The following is a 16,148-nucleotide window of genomic DNA, read 5'->3' as shown; positions in this document are numbered from 1 at the left end:
TCCTGCTGAGCAGATGGCTTTCCAAGACTCTAAAGCATCAGCCTACTTGTGCTATTACTCGATTCATACGACAGCAGAAAAGTATCTCCCTTTTCCACACTGTACCCCCACCCGGTCCTTTGTTCTGGCTCTGCTGTGTTCCTGTTTTGAACAGAAAGGCGGTGTACAGGGAGAGGAAAAGACAATACGTACAAGAAGTATTGGCCCTCATGCAGACATTCAGGAGCCTAATTGGATGAGGATTTGCTGTGATGGAAAGAGAAAGACCTCCACACATACACACACACACACACACACACACGTATACAATCCTTCTTTCCATTCCTCCATTAACAAGTTTGGAGTATTGTATTTACAAGGTGAAGGGGGCATAAGAAAGAAAAAGAAAGGGAAATAAAATAAAGGCTTGCTCAGTTGGAATGCAAACAGGGAAAGGCGAGTAAACGGTACAGTATGTGAGAAATGGAAGGACCAGGGTAATGGTAGAATAAATGGTGGACAATAAAGTATGGAATATAAAGTAATGCTGTGCAGGAAGGTTTCATTAAGGTGGGGCAGTTGGAGTCAGTGCATACTTAGTTGGATCTTGTGTGTAATGTCCTGGACCTGAGGTTTAAAAACAGTTCTGAGCTAGACATTTTTGTAACAATGTTAAACACCCACCCAGCCAAACTTGAGGGCAAGGGTTTTATTTCCCACTACTCTTGAAACCTTGCCTACTCTGTCCTGAGGTGAGGGCACTAGAGGATCGGTCCTGAGGCCATTAAAATTTAAATGGTTCATCTCAAGAGCAGAGTGTATAGAAATCTTGTTTGGAAATGTGATGTGAACAAAACCACTAAATCATCTAACACAATGTAGATACACAATTACACAAATTGAACACAACCAGCTCATACCATTCAGTACATTAGTCCAGAAGTACAGATTTGGGAGGGGAGAATTTCTCCAGTACCAACAGTTAAAATCCATAATTAAATCAAAGATTGATATAATCAACAACCCACTACAACCTTCCATGTTAACTGAGGAGATAATGAAATTCACAAACTCAAAGAAGATAATATCTTTAGAAAATAATTTCAAATACAGATAGAACAATAACAATATTAGTGAATAAATGGAAAAGGATCCCCCCACCCCCACACACACGCTTCTGGACTGAGAATAATATCTTTTCCATGACTACCAATATAAACTTACAGCTTTGGGTTTGATTGATACAGATACTTGTTCACAATGTACTCTGGGTTGTGCTGATGATTACAATCACAGAAGTCAACCACCTGCCAATTAAATATAAAAGCCCATTTCTTATCTCTCTAACTATCGCCAAGAAAACTATCTTTCTAAAATGGAAATCTAAAAACTCATTACACATCACCCACTGGACCAACCTTCTCATAGAACTCATCACACTAGAGAAAATATCATCCACCCAAAAAAATAATATATCAACTTTTAGCGACACTTGGAATCAGTTTATAACCACTTTTAACTTAAACCAGATACCAGGGGCCGAGGCCACGCCCATTCCTACAAACTCCCAGAAATATAACAAGCTGCTTTTATTTCATTGTTGATACTGTTATTAGTCCTCATTGTCCATGCTACTGTTTTGAATATATCACACCTATCAATCAAACTAGATTAACTGAGAATACTACCTAACCCCTCCCTTTTTTCCTTTCCTCTCTCTTTCTAATAAATAATATATCAACTTTTAGCGACACTTGGAATCAGTTTATAACCACTTTTAACTTAAACCAGATACCAGGGGCCGAGGCCACGCCCATTCCTACAAACTCCCAGAAATATAACAAGCTGCTTTTATTTCATTGTTGATACTGTTATTAGTCCTCATTGTCCATGCTACTGTTTTGAATATATCACACCTATCAATCAAACTAGATTAACTGAGAATACTACCTAACCCCTCCCTTTTTTCCTTTCCTCTCTCTTTCTAATCATTTACAGATTTGTTAATTTAATTTTTGTTTTATGAATATGTATATACATATATATCTGGGTATGCATATGTATATATTGTACTTATATGATTGAAATTGATATATAATTTTTTCTTTTATTGTTATTTTATTATTACAGTCATCCATTTTCTATCAAACTGTCTTATTTACCCATTCATCTTTCTCCACTATTAACAAACCAGAAGCTGTATTAGGGGATGCTCTGCCCGGTCCCCAGCAGCTGGGGCATGCACTCTGGGGTCACTCTTGGGGTTTCTCTGGGGGGCACAGCATGAGGGAGGAAGGCCAGGTCACTGTTTACACACTGGACTGCTGACACCCTCTTAGACAAGCTCGGTCCTCAGGGTCTGGGAGCTGTTTAGGAGGGGAACACACCACATGTTGGACCAGGCCTCTCTTGTCAAGGTCAGGGGCCGACCCTGAGCTATTTGTCCCAACAATCAACTATTAACAACGGACAACCTCACCCTGCTGAGCTGCTCTGGAGCTCCCCATGTGTTGGCTTCATCTGGGTGGGGGCATCACCAACGCACCCCCCCCCCCCCCTAATATGTACTAAAATATCATGTCGGCATAGAGTTGGATACACCCACACTACACATTTTCACATACACGAACTAAATAGAATAATCCCTTTGTCTGTTTTGTTAATGTTTGTTGTCTCATCCTCTATGTTATGTCCTTTAAATGTGTTACTATTTGTGTTGCAATAAAAAAAAAGGAAATGTGGTGCTCTGTCTCATGGGTGCCCAGAATGGAATGGGTCCATCTTGTGGAGAGGGGACCCGATCTAAATTTCCATTAAACTAATTAGATTAGGAATGGAAATGTTTGGTGGCATTAAGGAGTAACAAAAACACCAATATATCCTAATGTGTTCCCACTGTGCACTTCACGTTTCACTGTACTTATAAAACTTTCAAAAATGACTTGTGTGTCCTGTATCACCTCACCACAATAGTCAGTGTCTGATAACAAAACCTTTTAGTTCAGTTCATTCTTTTAGTGTGACATCATGTCCAGGTTGGCTGATTTCCTGTTAGGAGTGTAGTTTTTTTCCTTCCTTTGATCTAAACTATCTGTTCAAGTCACATATCCAGCCATAGATGTTGCTAGGAGCAGTTGTCTTAAAGTTTTTCACACTGATCAAAAAAGCATGCTGCTTTAAAAAATATTTACATTATGTTGTACTCCACACTTATGTCTTATACACACTTTCTGCATTATTGCCATGCATATTTAAAATGTTATAAAATTTAGTTTCAGTTTAAGATTTGGCCATGACTTTTGGACTTGTTGATCTTGGCTTGAGACTTGACTTAGGACTAGCCAACACTTAATTCTTGTGGCTTGCAAAACAATGGCTGTCCCACCACTGGTTTCCACACTTCTAGGGCAATACATGTACAGGTATAGCTCTCCTCTCCTCTGCATCCAGCCAGTGTGTGTTCCTGCAGGCGTACACAAACTGTTAGCTGTGTGTGATATGCATATCTGGGGGTGGTTCAGTGGGTAGAGCAGTCGTCTCCCAACTGGAGGGTTGGAGGTTCGAATCTTGGTGCCTGCAGTCCATGTGTCGAAGTGTCCTCGGGCAAGACAATGAACCCCCAAGTTGCCCCCGATGGTTAGAGTCATTGGTTGAGTTTGGCACTGCAGGTGGCTGCCTCGGTTCTGTACCAGAAACAAATTCCTTGTGTGTGTAACATACTTGGCCAATAAAGGTGATTAGCTTATTGTGAGCAGCAAGGTCATGTGAATCTTTACACCCAAACTGTGATTGTGTTGCATAATACTTAGACTTGCTCAATCAGAACATCCCCCTAACCTATTTCCATTCCTTCACCTGAGACAATTAAACTTTTCACTGTCTTGTCTTCCCTCTGGTATGATGTTTTGAATGGCGAGTCTCTGATCAACACACTGTACACTACAGCTGATGAAGTTAGCAACTAGTTAATGAACATAATGCAGTATTTGGCAAGTGAAGTTTTGTTTTCCTCAGGAGTTGGTGAAGACCAAACCAGAAAAGCAGCATGTAATTTTGGGTTTACCCTTGCACAGCAATCACAGACAGTGTTACTGTTGACTTCACTGTTGGGTGTATAAGATTGTGATAGTATTTGCTGCATCTTAGCCAAACACTAAAAGCCATCAAAAATTAATCAACTTAACACCAAATAAGTGCTAGCTGTTGGAGTTTCATATCTTAAGATTAGTTTTTGTCTGTGATTTTCCAATTGGTTCAGCCTTTTATACAATATTTTTTACCATTTACAGCTTACAGAATGGATGATCTTGTGGCCATCCTGAACCACAATTTCATGTGTTAAACTTGAATTTTTAGATGAACCTGGGGAAAGTTCTACCAACCACAGAAAATATGCATTAACAGTCACCGTGTTCTCTTCTCCACAGGATGAAGTAAAGGTTCCATCAAAACTCAGTATCTCTAAGTCCATGAAGGTTTCTGAGTCTGTATCAGGAAGCAGAGGAGGCAGCCTGCTCGAGCTTAAAGAAGCTATGGAAGAGCATGGAGAGGACGGAGGAGAAGCAGAAAAGGCAGATAAACCCCATGTAGACCTCTCATCAGATGAGGAGGGGGTGGAGATTGAGGAGACCATTGAGGAGTCTCGTGCTGAACGCATCAAGCGCAGCAGCCTTCAGCGTGTACAAAACCTGAAGACGGTCTTCTCAAAGGAGACGAGGGCAAAAACCAAAGAGAACCTGCAGAAGACCAGGCAAAAAACCAAGGATAATCTGGAGAAGACAAAGCAGAAGACAAAAGAGAACCTGGAAAAGACCAGACAGAAAACCAAGGAGAATTTAGAGAAAACCAAGCAGAAGACTAAGGAGAACTTTGAGAAGACACGTCACAACATTGAGAAGAAGATGGGAAAGCTTGGGACACGTATGAGTGTCAAACCTGAGCATAAGCAGAAGATCCAGACATCCCGTGACAAGATGAAGAAGTCCTTCACACCAGACCATGTTGTTTATGCCCGGTCCAAGACTGCTGTGTACAAGGTGCCCCCCTTCACCTTCCATGTCAAGAAAATCCGTGAGGGTGCTGTCGAGGTGGTCCAAGGCACAGAGATGGTGGAAGTGTCCCAGGATGAGCATTTCTGTGGGGTAAATGAGGCAGTTGACGAAGGTGCAGTGGAGGTTGAGATGGAGATGATGAATGGAGGAGGGGATGAGGAAGAGGCTGAGGAGGATGAAGAGGAGGACAGCCACGATGCCCTGCAGGAGCATGAAGACAAAGATAGAGACAGTGATTAGATAAAGAATGAGGAATTTGCTGTAATCCAAACAAAATCTGTTGCACCAACCCATATGTCTGTAAAAACTGAATAAATTCTGTGGGTAGAGAAGACTGACAAGAATAATTACAGTGTTTGGACACAGTTAGGTCTTATTTTTATTATTTGGCCATTATTCCTATTAGTTATGATAACTTTGTATTACCAAAGTAACTGATGAAATTTGGGAACATTGCTACTAGAATTAGCAACACTGCTACAAATTCAACAAGTTAGTCAAGCAAAGAGACAGGTGGTAAACAATCCAAGAGTTTATCCAGATTAGTCAAACCACTTATTTTGGAGGCAAACTGAACGAGTGTACCCAAAATGTCAGTAGCAATCTTAGATATAGTAAGTGTTCTAGGTCAAAGCTAAATTAGGAGGTTGGTAATGTTTAACTTTGTCTTCTTTTCCAAATTCCAGATTTGACTAACTTGTGGGTTTGTTTTGATCCTGTTTGATTATCTTACTGCTCATGTCTCTCAACTTATCAGACTTCTTTATAGCAAGGTCTCTCCTGGCTGGAATACAAACCAAAGTTTTGGCTCACAACTTTATTGTGATTGTTCTCATGAATCTTGTTTGCTGCCCTTAAGTGGCCAAAGACCAAAGCTAAGGCTGGGTAGTATTCCAATTTATAAAAACTGTACATGTTGCACAGATAGTGGGAGGAACTGGGACTCATTAAGTGTCTTCACTGTGTTGCCATCTTCCTATATCCCAGCAAATAACTTGGTCAAGACAGTATCATTACCAATAGGAATGATAGCCATAGTACAAAAATAAGACCTACGTTGAAAGAAAATGCAATTAGTTTTTAACATTTGACTACCCATTATGTGTTTAAAGATTATAATTAAAAGGATTCATGAAAATCTTCCCATAATTGCAAAAGCACTTCAGTGTGTTGTTTAGAGCCCATTTGTATTTGAATAGTGTAGATGAGCATTAAAAATTGAAAGCAGAAGAAGAAAATAGGAAGAAAAAACAAAACATTTTGCTGTGAAAGGGGATGGGGAAGGTAGGATGGGCAAGAGCAAAACTGACATGATCAAAAGATGTTTGAGACGAGACATCAACATCCCTCTTGGAAGAAAGTTTAACTTGTCAGTACTTCATTTCTTGTTCCATTTGTTTTAAAATCAAGACATTACAGTCCACTCACAACTAGCAGAATGAGAAAATGGAGATGAGTTATCTCCTATCCATTGAATTTCAGTCATATTTGAACATAAAGAAAATGATCTAATGGACTGTTGAGCTACAAATTCTCAGTGGCCAAATTATTCATAAACACACTGAGTACATGATCGTTTGTATAAAGAAATTCATTGCATTTTAGAAATACTACACATCACATATACAAAATTATTTTTCCACTCCATTTTTTGTTCAATTGTTTATCTTACTCTACTTAATCTATCCATTATTTAGAAGCACCGTGATTCTGTTATAATTTCTAAGTTGTGATACGCTCACAGTTAAGTATATGTGTATCATTTTGTATATGATCACTCTACACTAGGCTGTCATCTCCTTTTTATTAGAGGCAGAATGTTGCCTAGTTGTCCTAATTGTCTTCTAAACACATTGTTCATGTAGCTTACTCATAATGTATATAACACTTTACTGTCAGTGTTCCCAAAGAATAACCAGGGCCCATGAAAATGAAGGTCTGCAAAATATAAGGTAGAGAAAGATTATACATAGGTCCATTACATTTCTCTTACCAATAGTATTCACTTTGATTATTTTCTTATTAGAATTTTCTTCTTAACAACTGGCTAAGTGATATTTAAAGATGTTTCATAAATAATTAGAGATAAGGACCAATATTTTCAGCAAATCTTACAAACCTAACCATTTTAGACTTTTATCCACACTGTGTACTTTCAGGACCTGTCTATTTACAGGACTACATAAGAGTGTGTTATTGCTGCATTCTGCCACTGACCCCTAGTGTCAGTCATCACACTATAATTTTCTGTTACATATTAATGATGCATTTCATCAGCACTTCATACTTTTCTCTTCCAAATGATCATTTCACTGAAATATTTCCACACAGATTTCCTGTATTGTCCACATTTACTTTTTCACAACAAGATGTATAAATGTGTTTTATACCTTAACCACTACTGGTGATATATCATGAGTGCCTTCCAAGAATAAATTCAAGAATTCATGTTTTGCATTCTTAATATATCTAAGATATATTTTCATCTGCCTATGTATTTTCCAAACCAATTCTGGTCAGAATAGCAGGGGCTGGAACTTGTCTTGGCATACTTTGGGTTGAAGTCCCCTTCAACCCAAAGTACCCTGCACCCTGCACTGATCAGAAGACAAGATAAATTCGTGATTCCAAAGTAAGAGAATATGGCAGTTTACAGCTGAATGGGGCTATCACAGTATTTTGTACTTCCAAAGTTTAGTTTCAAGTACAACAGATCACAGTTTTAGTTGTATATGTTATGTGATTCACTGCCAATGCAGATCATAATGAAAATAAATAAAAATAAAACATAAATTTACCAGAAAGCATTTGCTGCCTGCACTTCTGCATTTAGACCAGCTTCTTGGGCCAAATAATACTGATGTTTGCACAGATTCCACAGTACAACCAATGACATTGACACTCCCACATGGATAAAAACATTCTAGCTTTCTTGATGCATCATTGTGGTAGATGTTAAGTGGTTAAGGCTCAGTCACTCAAAGTTGATTAACAATGCCATGTTAGAGCAGAAACAACATGCAGCTGTAGAGAGACATATGTCAGTCAATGAAACAAAATTTAGTTCACAGTTGTGTCCTTGTTTTGTCATTAACTGATTCCTGTATAATGTTTCTTTGCCTAACCACTAATTATTTGATTAATAAAAGCTATTTGGTTCACAGTCTCTGTGCTTTACTGAATGTTAGCAGAAAGGTAAAGAACTAGACATAGCCCCCTGCCGATTATAAACCCATTTACAATAACTGAAGATCACGACTTGCATATAGAAACACTGCTATAAAGTTAAAATGTGAAAAGCAAAAAAGGTAATTTTTTAAATTCATTGTCACTGAGATCAATCATAGACCTTAACTGCAACAAACACCACATTATATAGGCTACATATATGTTTTTTTTTTTTTTTTTTTTTTTTTAAAGTAGGAGTCCAGTCTTCAAGGTCATTCAAGTCGTCAGAACAACTAGAAGGCAGGGTTATACAACCCCAAATCAGAACAGTAGGGATGGTTTGTAAAATCATAACGGAAAATAGGAAGGCTTGCAGGACAATACAAAGCTATCTCAATTAGCATGATTTCAACCGGAAAAGCTTCTATACCTAAATTACAAACAAAAATATTTTTACAATTACTGGCCGAAAATACCAAAAACATTTCCACATTTTATCTATACACAATATATATCTATACACTATATATATATATAAAAAACTATGACAAAAATCACCGGCGGATAAAATTTTGTATCACTTTGAATAAATAAGATCTTTATTTTGAAATCGGAAGTTGTTTTTAATATTCATTCTAGGCGACATGATGGTCAAAACAACTGCTTTACCGAAGACCAGAGGGCGATAAAGTAGTTGGCGGTGTGACATGTACGTAAACTAACCTGTGTGAGGCTTAAAAGTTGTGTATACGCGCGCTGTCGGCTGTTTAGCTATGGTGTTGCTGTAAGGTGTGCTGTACTCTCTTCAGAGGTGAGTTAAGGATATAGCTTTTAAATACCTGTAACGAATGAAACTGAAGTTTTGATCGAGCGTACGATGATCAGTGAGTTTTCCCACTGCTAGCTAGTGTAATAGCTTGACTTCGTTAGCTAGCTAATGTTACGCTGTCCTTCTTTACCAATGTAGCAAACGTAACGTAAATTTACCAGCTCCCTACTGGGCATTTGGGCAACTGTTTGGTTATATTCAGAGATCGTTGTTTGCAAGTATGTTTCGTATAAGCTATATTTGCCAACAAGCCAGTGTACAGTAACTTAATGTTAGCAAGCTAAGCTATCTCTCAACCTGTTGGGAGAGTAACCAACAGGGGGGTCAATCCTTGGTGCAGCCCGACGATGCGTTCCGGTAATAGCAAAACTCATACAGGTGACTGTGTAATAAATCTGGTACTGCCGCTAACTTTTGAATTCGTATTCACGGCTTTGTCAAAAAAAAGCACGTCACTGACTCGGTAGTTTACCTATCTCGCATGTTGTTACGCAGCGTTGGCCAATCCCGGTTCTCGAGGGCCGCTGTCCTGCTTGTTTTCTGTTGACTATCCCTGTTCTACCCGCTACTCCTTATCTGGATCAGGTGTGTTCAGTCAATCAGAAGCTGGACGATTCCATCTTAGATGAACGTGGAGTGATGAAAAACAAAACGAATCGGTATCTTCCAGCTTCTGATTGACTGAACTCACCTGATCCAGGCAATCAGCAGTGGGTAGGGCAGGGATAGTTGGGAAACAAGCAGGACAGCGGCATGCGAGGACCGGGATTGGCCACCCCTGTGTTACAGGTATCATCAAACAACTTGCAAATTAGTCCTATAATATCTTGGTAAATATTCTTAGTTTTATTTCTTATAGTTGCAAAAACATTGCTTGAACTAAGGCCCCATCCATACATATTACTCAGTGGATCCTGTGGTTGCTGGACATCACTTTTCTAAAACAGTCTCCAGCTCAGATTATTGATACTGGAGAAGGAAGGCGGGGCTCTTTTGAGGCCGTTGATTAGGTTACTACATAAGACAGAATGGTTGTACCATTATGTTCATTCAGATTCCTGTGTGCTGATTGATGTGATGATATGTCTTTGGTAAAAATTTGTCCTGTCCTCCAGCAAAGACTAAGAATATTGTAGAAAATGGTGGATCTAGTCAAAAAATTGAAGATAAATTAATTCAAATGCCTCTACTTATTATATCCTTTTGCCAAATGGATGGTGAGGTTTTTAACAATTGAAGTAAAGCTGAATTGGTGGAGTGTTCAGTAGCCTTTCCATGCTGAATCAGCTACAGTTTTGAACACATTTCAGCATATTGTCAGGATTGTTTATATGTATCTGAAGTGATTTGAAGAGATCAGTAGTAACACTTACATCCCTTTGACTTGGCTCACTTTGGTTTGTATCGGTATGGATTTGCATACTGTTTATCTAGAAGGCATTCATTTGACTGTAAAGCATCTTAGTGCCACTGACACCTACAATCTGTTAGCAAAGCTCAGTGTGGAACTTGTTCAGGTAGCAGCTTCTTGCTAATCATCGCTATTTCTGGTAGTGATGGAAAGATGAAGCCTCGTTGAAGCTTTCCAAACATTTGAAGCAAAAGATGGTTTATGTCAAGTGCCCACAAAATCAACTTGTGCTGAAGAGTAGTTCCCACAGGAATTTGTAGAAATAGACTGAAGCAGTGCCACTCACCCTTATGTTTGTTACTATGTAAGTTAAATGACTGAGCATTTCTTAAAGATAGAAAACAAATCCAATGGCATTTGTAATATTATTACCTCTCTGTAATACATTAATTAATGACTTAAAAATTCACATGTAATGTCACTGTGTATGATTTTGCCTTCAGAAATATGAGTGGCAGTAACAATAACAAAACAAATAAATTGTTTTGTTATTGTTAATAGAGTAAAACCTTGGATAACTCGGTCTGCGAGTGTTTTGCAAGACGAGCAAAAATTTTAATTTGATAAACGAGCGAGGTCTTGCCGTACGAGTAGTACGTACGCTTTGTCTGCCAAGCCTCACGTCACAACTGAGCCGATGGTTCTTGTGCCTCACTCGTATCTGTACTGCAACAATGGCCCTTCACGCCAGCCATGATTCTTTTCAAAGGTAAAGTGCAGGTTAATTTGTTTTATTTTTACTTTATACTGTATTTTGTATTACTGTAATAATTTTTATATGTATAAGTGGGTGTGGAACGAATCGTCGGCGTTTACATTGCTTCTTATGGGGAAATTTGCTTTGATATACAAGTGCTTTGGATTACGGGCACGTTGCCAGAACAAATTATACTCGCAAGTCAAGGTTTTACTGTATAAGCAAAACACACACAGCCTATTCTAGAAATGTCTCTAATGCACACACCAGAAGAGAAATTCTGTGACTGTACAGACATGAGAGTTGGGTAAATGGTAACTTTTATGATTCTTCATAAACAACATTTACTCAGCGTGTGTGTGGTGAATATGCTTCTGTGACTGGGCAGGGAAGGGGTAACTAATCATTTTTATTTAGCAACGGTATTTGCTGTACGGTCTTTGGGCTCAGTCTATTTCTTCTTTTTTTTAACATGTTGCTTCTCCATCCTTAGAAAAAAAAAACTGTTCGCATGACGCTGGACTACATAAATAGCCTATCTGAGGGACAGGTGGTACAGGTGAGGAACGGGTAGGCTACATGGTTTTTGTGGTCCAGTAAAAAAATGGAACGCCAGCTATCTTTTACCCAAAAAACAACCATAAATTGTACATACAGTCATACAGATATTTTGACATTAAGGGTCTGAAGGAAGAAAGTATTACACTAAATGATGACAGCACATATAGTATACATATGATTTAATTTGAAATTAAACAGAAATGTTCCCATAGTGGAAATAGCTTAAATAACGTCTGAATTTTGGTGCCGATGCCCTGGTGATATTATAGAAACAGTCGCACTGGAAGGATCTCAAACAGTGCAAATCCATGAAATTTCTGATCCCTGTCCTCTCTCCTTGTATCTCAAACAAATGGGGTACCTCTCATGTCTCTTATAGGCACTAACATTTCTCCCGCTTGTGTCTTTTCCTTGTGTCTTAGTCTCACCTGAGAAAGAGGAGACGAAAATGTGAGGAGAAAGGACTCAAAGAAACACGTTTTTATTGACCTGAGACATACTTTCCTCAGATCCTTCACCTGAAGTGTCCAATCACCAACTGATTTCAGATAAAGGGGTGTGTCAGTTTACGGACAACTTCTGTGAAGGGTGGTTCCATGTTTCCTTGGTCATGGCTCCTCTAGCACCGTTCTAGGTCCTTGCTTCTTAGTGTCCAGAACTGATATAAAGACTTGAAACGTCCTCAGTCGACCAGAATTTCTTCTGGATCAACTGAGGACATAGGAAAGATCTTTATAAGAGACATGAGATGTGCCCATGCTCAAACATCCCACCAAATTTGAAGTGCTTCCTGATCCAGTAGCCCAGATGAAGCACACATTTTATAAAAGATACAACTTTCGATACAAAGGTTCACTTTCCACTGCCCCAAGTACTGGACACACACTTGCAAGCCTCTGTGTTCAGCCTACAATTGTTAGTTTCTGATTAAAATGACAACCAGCAGGGTCATACTGTACCAGCTGTTGCTGTCAGTTTAAGTCTGTGACTTAAAGTGCTAACAGGACAAAATGAAACTCGCTGTTGTCTGGTTTGTGGCCTCACTGCAGCCGGTGGACAAACAGGCAGGGCTGGTTAGCCGAACATCGTTATATGAGGTAAAGAGGCATCACTCTGTAACACCAGTGAATAATCAGAGTGAACTGAGCGCTTCTCTGTAGTTCCAACAACTCTAACAGAGTGAGATGTCTTCACTGGTAAAACTGTCAGCTGATTTAACATCAATGAAGGAAATGTAGCATATTGTACGGGATGGTGTACATGCAAATGGTTATGAGCATTCATCGTAGTCGTCTTTTACGTCATATCTACAAATCCTGCACCTTTGTTACCGTTTTGTTGTTTTAAAGTACTGCCAGGTGGGCAAAGGGGTACTTTTAGCTTCTTGTTTGCTGTTCATTTCACCTTTACCTCATTCTGTCTTTGGCTTTTCCTGCCATCCTCCCCCTTCCACAGGAGCACCATGGCAGTGTGGATCCAGGCCCAACAGCTGCAGGGTGAGGCGCTGCATCAGATGCAGGCACTGTATGGACAGCACTTCCCCATTGAAGTGCGACATTACCTGGCCCAGTGGATTGAGAGCCAGCTCTGGTATGCAGTAGACCTTGATCTTTATTTTTCGGTGGCACACAGCCTGTGGATCGGATATAATATAGTATAATAAAACTCTCCCTTTATGAAAGTTGTATCATTCAGTTTTTTGAAACAGTTTATGATGGGTGTTGATTCAGTTTTATGATCATGATGGAGGATGTACTTTATGCTGTCATTGAACTGCATTTCATTACACACATAAATCCTCCTTCATGAAGGGGGTGTCAAGGTTTTGTTGAAACAGTTTCACAGAGGCGTCGATGCTGAATTGTGTTCAGTTATATTCCCAGGCGTTTCTGTTATTTTGGCTGTCCCATTTGTATCTGTGAGGCTAGGCTAAATAACATTAACAGCTTTCTGTATAATGCAGCACACTTCAACAGCAACATGAACTACAGCTTCTAAAGTGATCATATAGTTGAATCAACACCACCGAAATGGTTTGAACACACACACTGAACACTGTCATTTTCATGATGGAGGATTTATCGCAGGACTAGATTAGTATATCTGAAGTGCTAAAGTTGGCAACTGGACTTGCTTGAGATTTTTAAAGCCAATTCATCGCTCATCTAAGAATTTCTCCAGTTCTGGCTGACTGGTGGGATAGATTGTTTGTTTGAAAGAGAAGTAAAAGAAGCTATCTACATCTGGTGGTCTGTAGCCGTCATTCCACGACCACCAGGAAACCTACCATACCTGATTTTGTGTGTTTTCATTGTCTCAGAAAGGGACCAAGGCTGAAACCAGGTTGAAAAGTGTGATAATCTGGCCTGCTCAGAAGCAGGTCCCAAAGTTCAGTACTCTGCCCCGACCCTGGCCATGTTAGGAGAAGGATTTTGAATTCTATTCTGAATTTTACAGGGAGCCAGTGGAGAGAAGCTAATATGGGAGAGATATGATCTCTCTTGCTAGTTCCTGTCAGTACTCTGGCTGCAGCATTTTGGATTAACTGGAGGCTTTAGGGAATTAATGGAACATCCTGATAGTAAAGAGTTACAGTAGTCCAGCCTGGAAGTAACAAATGCATGGACCAGTTTGTCAGCATCACTTTGAGACGGGATGCTCCTGATTTTTGCAATATTGCGCAGGTGAAAGAAGGCAGTTCTAGAGACTTGGTTTATGTGTGATTTGAAGGACATATTCTGATTAAAGATGACTCCAAGGTTCCTCACAATAGTACTGGAGGCAAGAGCTATGTCATCTAAAGTAACTATATGATTAGACAGCAGATGTCTCTTTTATCATTGTGGTCTATGAAGAAATGCCTTTTCAGGCATGTAGCCGACCATCATCAAGAAGGCACAGCAGAGGATGTACTTCCTGCGCCAGCTCAGGAAGTTTGACCTGCCCCAGGAGCTGCTGATACAGAGGGAGCCAGTGGAGAGAAGCTAATATGGGAGAGATATGATCTCTCTTGCTAGTTCCTGTCAGTACTCTGGCTGCAGCATTTTGGATTAACTGGAGGCTTTAGGGAATTAATGGAACATCCTGATAGTAAAGAGTTACAGTAGTCCAGCCTGGAAGTAACAAATGCATGGACCAGTTTGTCAGCATCACTTTGAGACGGGATGCTCCTGATTTTTGCAATATTGCGCAGGTGAAAGAAGGCAGTTCTAGAGACTTGGTTTATGTGTGATTTGAAGGACATATTCTGATTAAAGATGACTCCAAGGTTCCTCACAATAGTACTGGAGGCAAGAGCTATGTCATCTAAAGTAACTATATGATTAGACAGCAGATTTCTAAGGTTTTCAGACCCAAGCACAATGACTTCAGTTTTGTCAGAGTTTAGAAGTAAGAAGTTACAGGTCATCAAGGCCTTTATGTCTTTAAGACATGCTTGAAGTTTGACCAGCTGACCTGATTCATTTGGCTTCATAGATAAATATAACTTGGTATCATCTGCATAGCAATGGAAATTTATGCAGTGCGTCCTGATAATATTGCTTTAAAGGGAGCATGTATAAAGTGAAGAGATTTGGACCTAACACAGAGCCCTGTGGACCACCCTGACTAACTTGTGGTGAAGATTCATCATTAACATGAACAAATTGAAATCTTTCTGATAAATAAGATTTGAACCAACTTAGTGCAGTCCCTTTAATTCCAATAACACACATGTGTCAAACTCACGGCCCGCGGGCCACATCCGGCCCGGCATACAATTACATCCGGCCCACGAGATAATTTTATATATCTTTTTTTAATGGCCCGGTGATATGAAGCGCCTATAACACACAAACTACAAATCCCATAATGCAGCGCAACAGCTGCCTTACCGAACGATAGGCCACCTGCGATCATTCCCGCGTCAATTATGTCAGATCAATCAAGTGTGTTGATGTATACAACCCTAATTTCATGTCAAAGCTAGCCCCTAACAATGGCCAAGAGAAAGGTTGATTCTGAAAACAGAGCCTTTCAAAACCGGTGGGAGGTTGAGTATATGTTTACTGACATAAACCCGTGTGTCTTATTTGTGGAGCTAATGTGGCTGTAATTAAGGAATATAACCTAAGACGGCACTACGATACAAAACATCAGGACAAGATGAAAAACGTGAATGAAGAGCAGAAGCTACAGAAGGTAGAGGAGTTGAAGAGGAATCTGACATCACAGCAGACGTTTTCACCAAAGTGAAATCACACAGTGAAGCTGCTGTGAAAGCAAGTTTTATTGTGGCAGAGGAGAAAATCAGCCCGGCCATTTACCGAGGGAGAGTTTCTGAAGAGCTGCATTATGAAAGTGTGAGACGTCTTGTGTCTAGACAAAAAGCAGGTGTTTGCAAATGTACTAGGCCTTAGCAGAAATACGGTTGCTGATTTTAAGTTCAAGTTTATTTATTTTGGAATAATA

The 16,148-nt window shown here is 39.6% G+C and overlaps 2 protein-coding genes across 8 annotated transcripts in view; both read left to right on the top strand.

The window, feature by feature from the left end:
- LOC109966689 (polymerase I and transcript release factor-like) overlaps window positions 1-8,187 on the top strand; it is a 36,074-nt gene extending 27,887 nt beyond the window's left edge. Inside the window, exon 2 of the mRNA XM_020611743.1 lies at window positions 4,407-8,187. Within this exon, the coding sequence (XP_020467399.1) occupies window positions 4,407-5,270 (864 nt within the window). The 3' untranslated portion in view covers window positions 5,271-8,187. The remainder of the gene's footprint in view (window positions 1-4,406) is intronic.
- A 648-nt stretch (window positions 8,188-8,835) lies between these two features.
- The window catches only part of LOC109966669 (signal transducer and activator of transcription 5B-like), a 38,908-nt gene continuing 31,595 nt past the window's right edge, over window positions 8,836-16,148 (top strand). Inside the window, exons 1-3 of one of the 7 annotated variants that reach the window (XM_020611701.1) lie at window positions 8,841-9,009; window positions 11,629-11,705; window positions 13,152-13,286. In XM_020611701.1, the coding sequence (XP_020467357.1) occupies window positions 11,647-11,705; window positions 13,152-13,286 (194 nt within the window). In that variant the 5' untranslated portion in view covers window positions 8,841-9,009; window positions 11,629-11,646. Of the gene's footprint in view, window positions 9,010-9,765; window positions 9,817-11,628; window positions 11,706-12,775; window positions 12,794-13,151; window positions 13,287-16,148 lie in introns of those variants that run through there. The other 6 variants (XM_020611705.1, XM_020611702.1, XM_020611700.1 and 3 more) reach the window with 6 other exon arrangements.

Source organism: Monopterus albus, unplaced genomic scaffold (assembly GCF_001952655.1).
Source record: "Monopterus albus unplaced genomic scaffold, M_albus_1.0 scaffold117.1, whole genome shotgun sequence".
Taxonomy (NCBI): Eukaryota; Metazoa; Chordata; class Actinopteri; order Synbranchiformes; family Synbranchidae; genus Monopterus; species Monopterus albus.
Note: the sequence above shows the minus strand (reverse complement) of the source record. Positions and strands in the feature narration are given on the sequence as shown.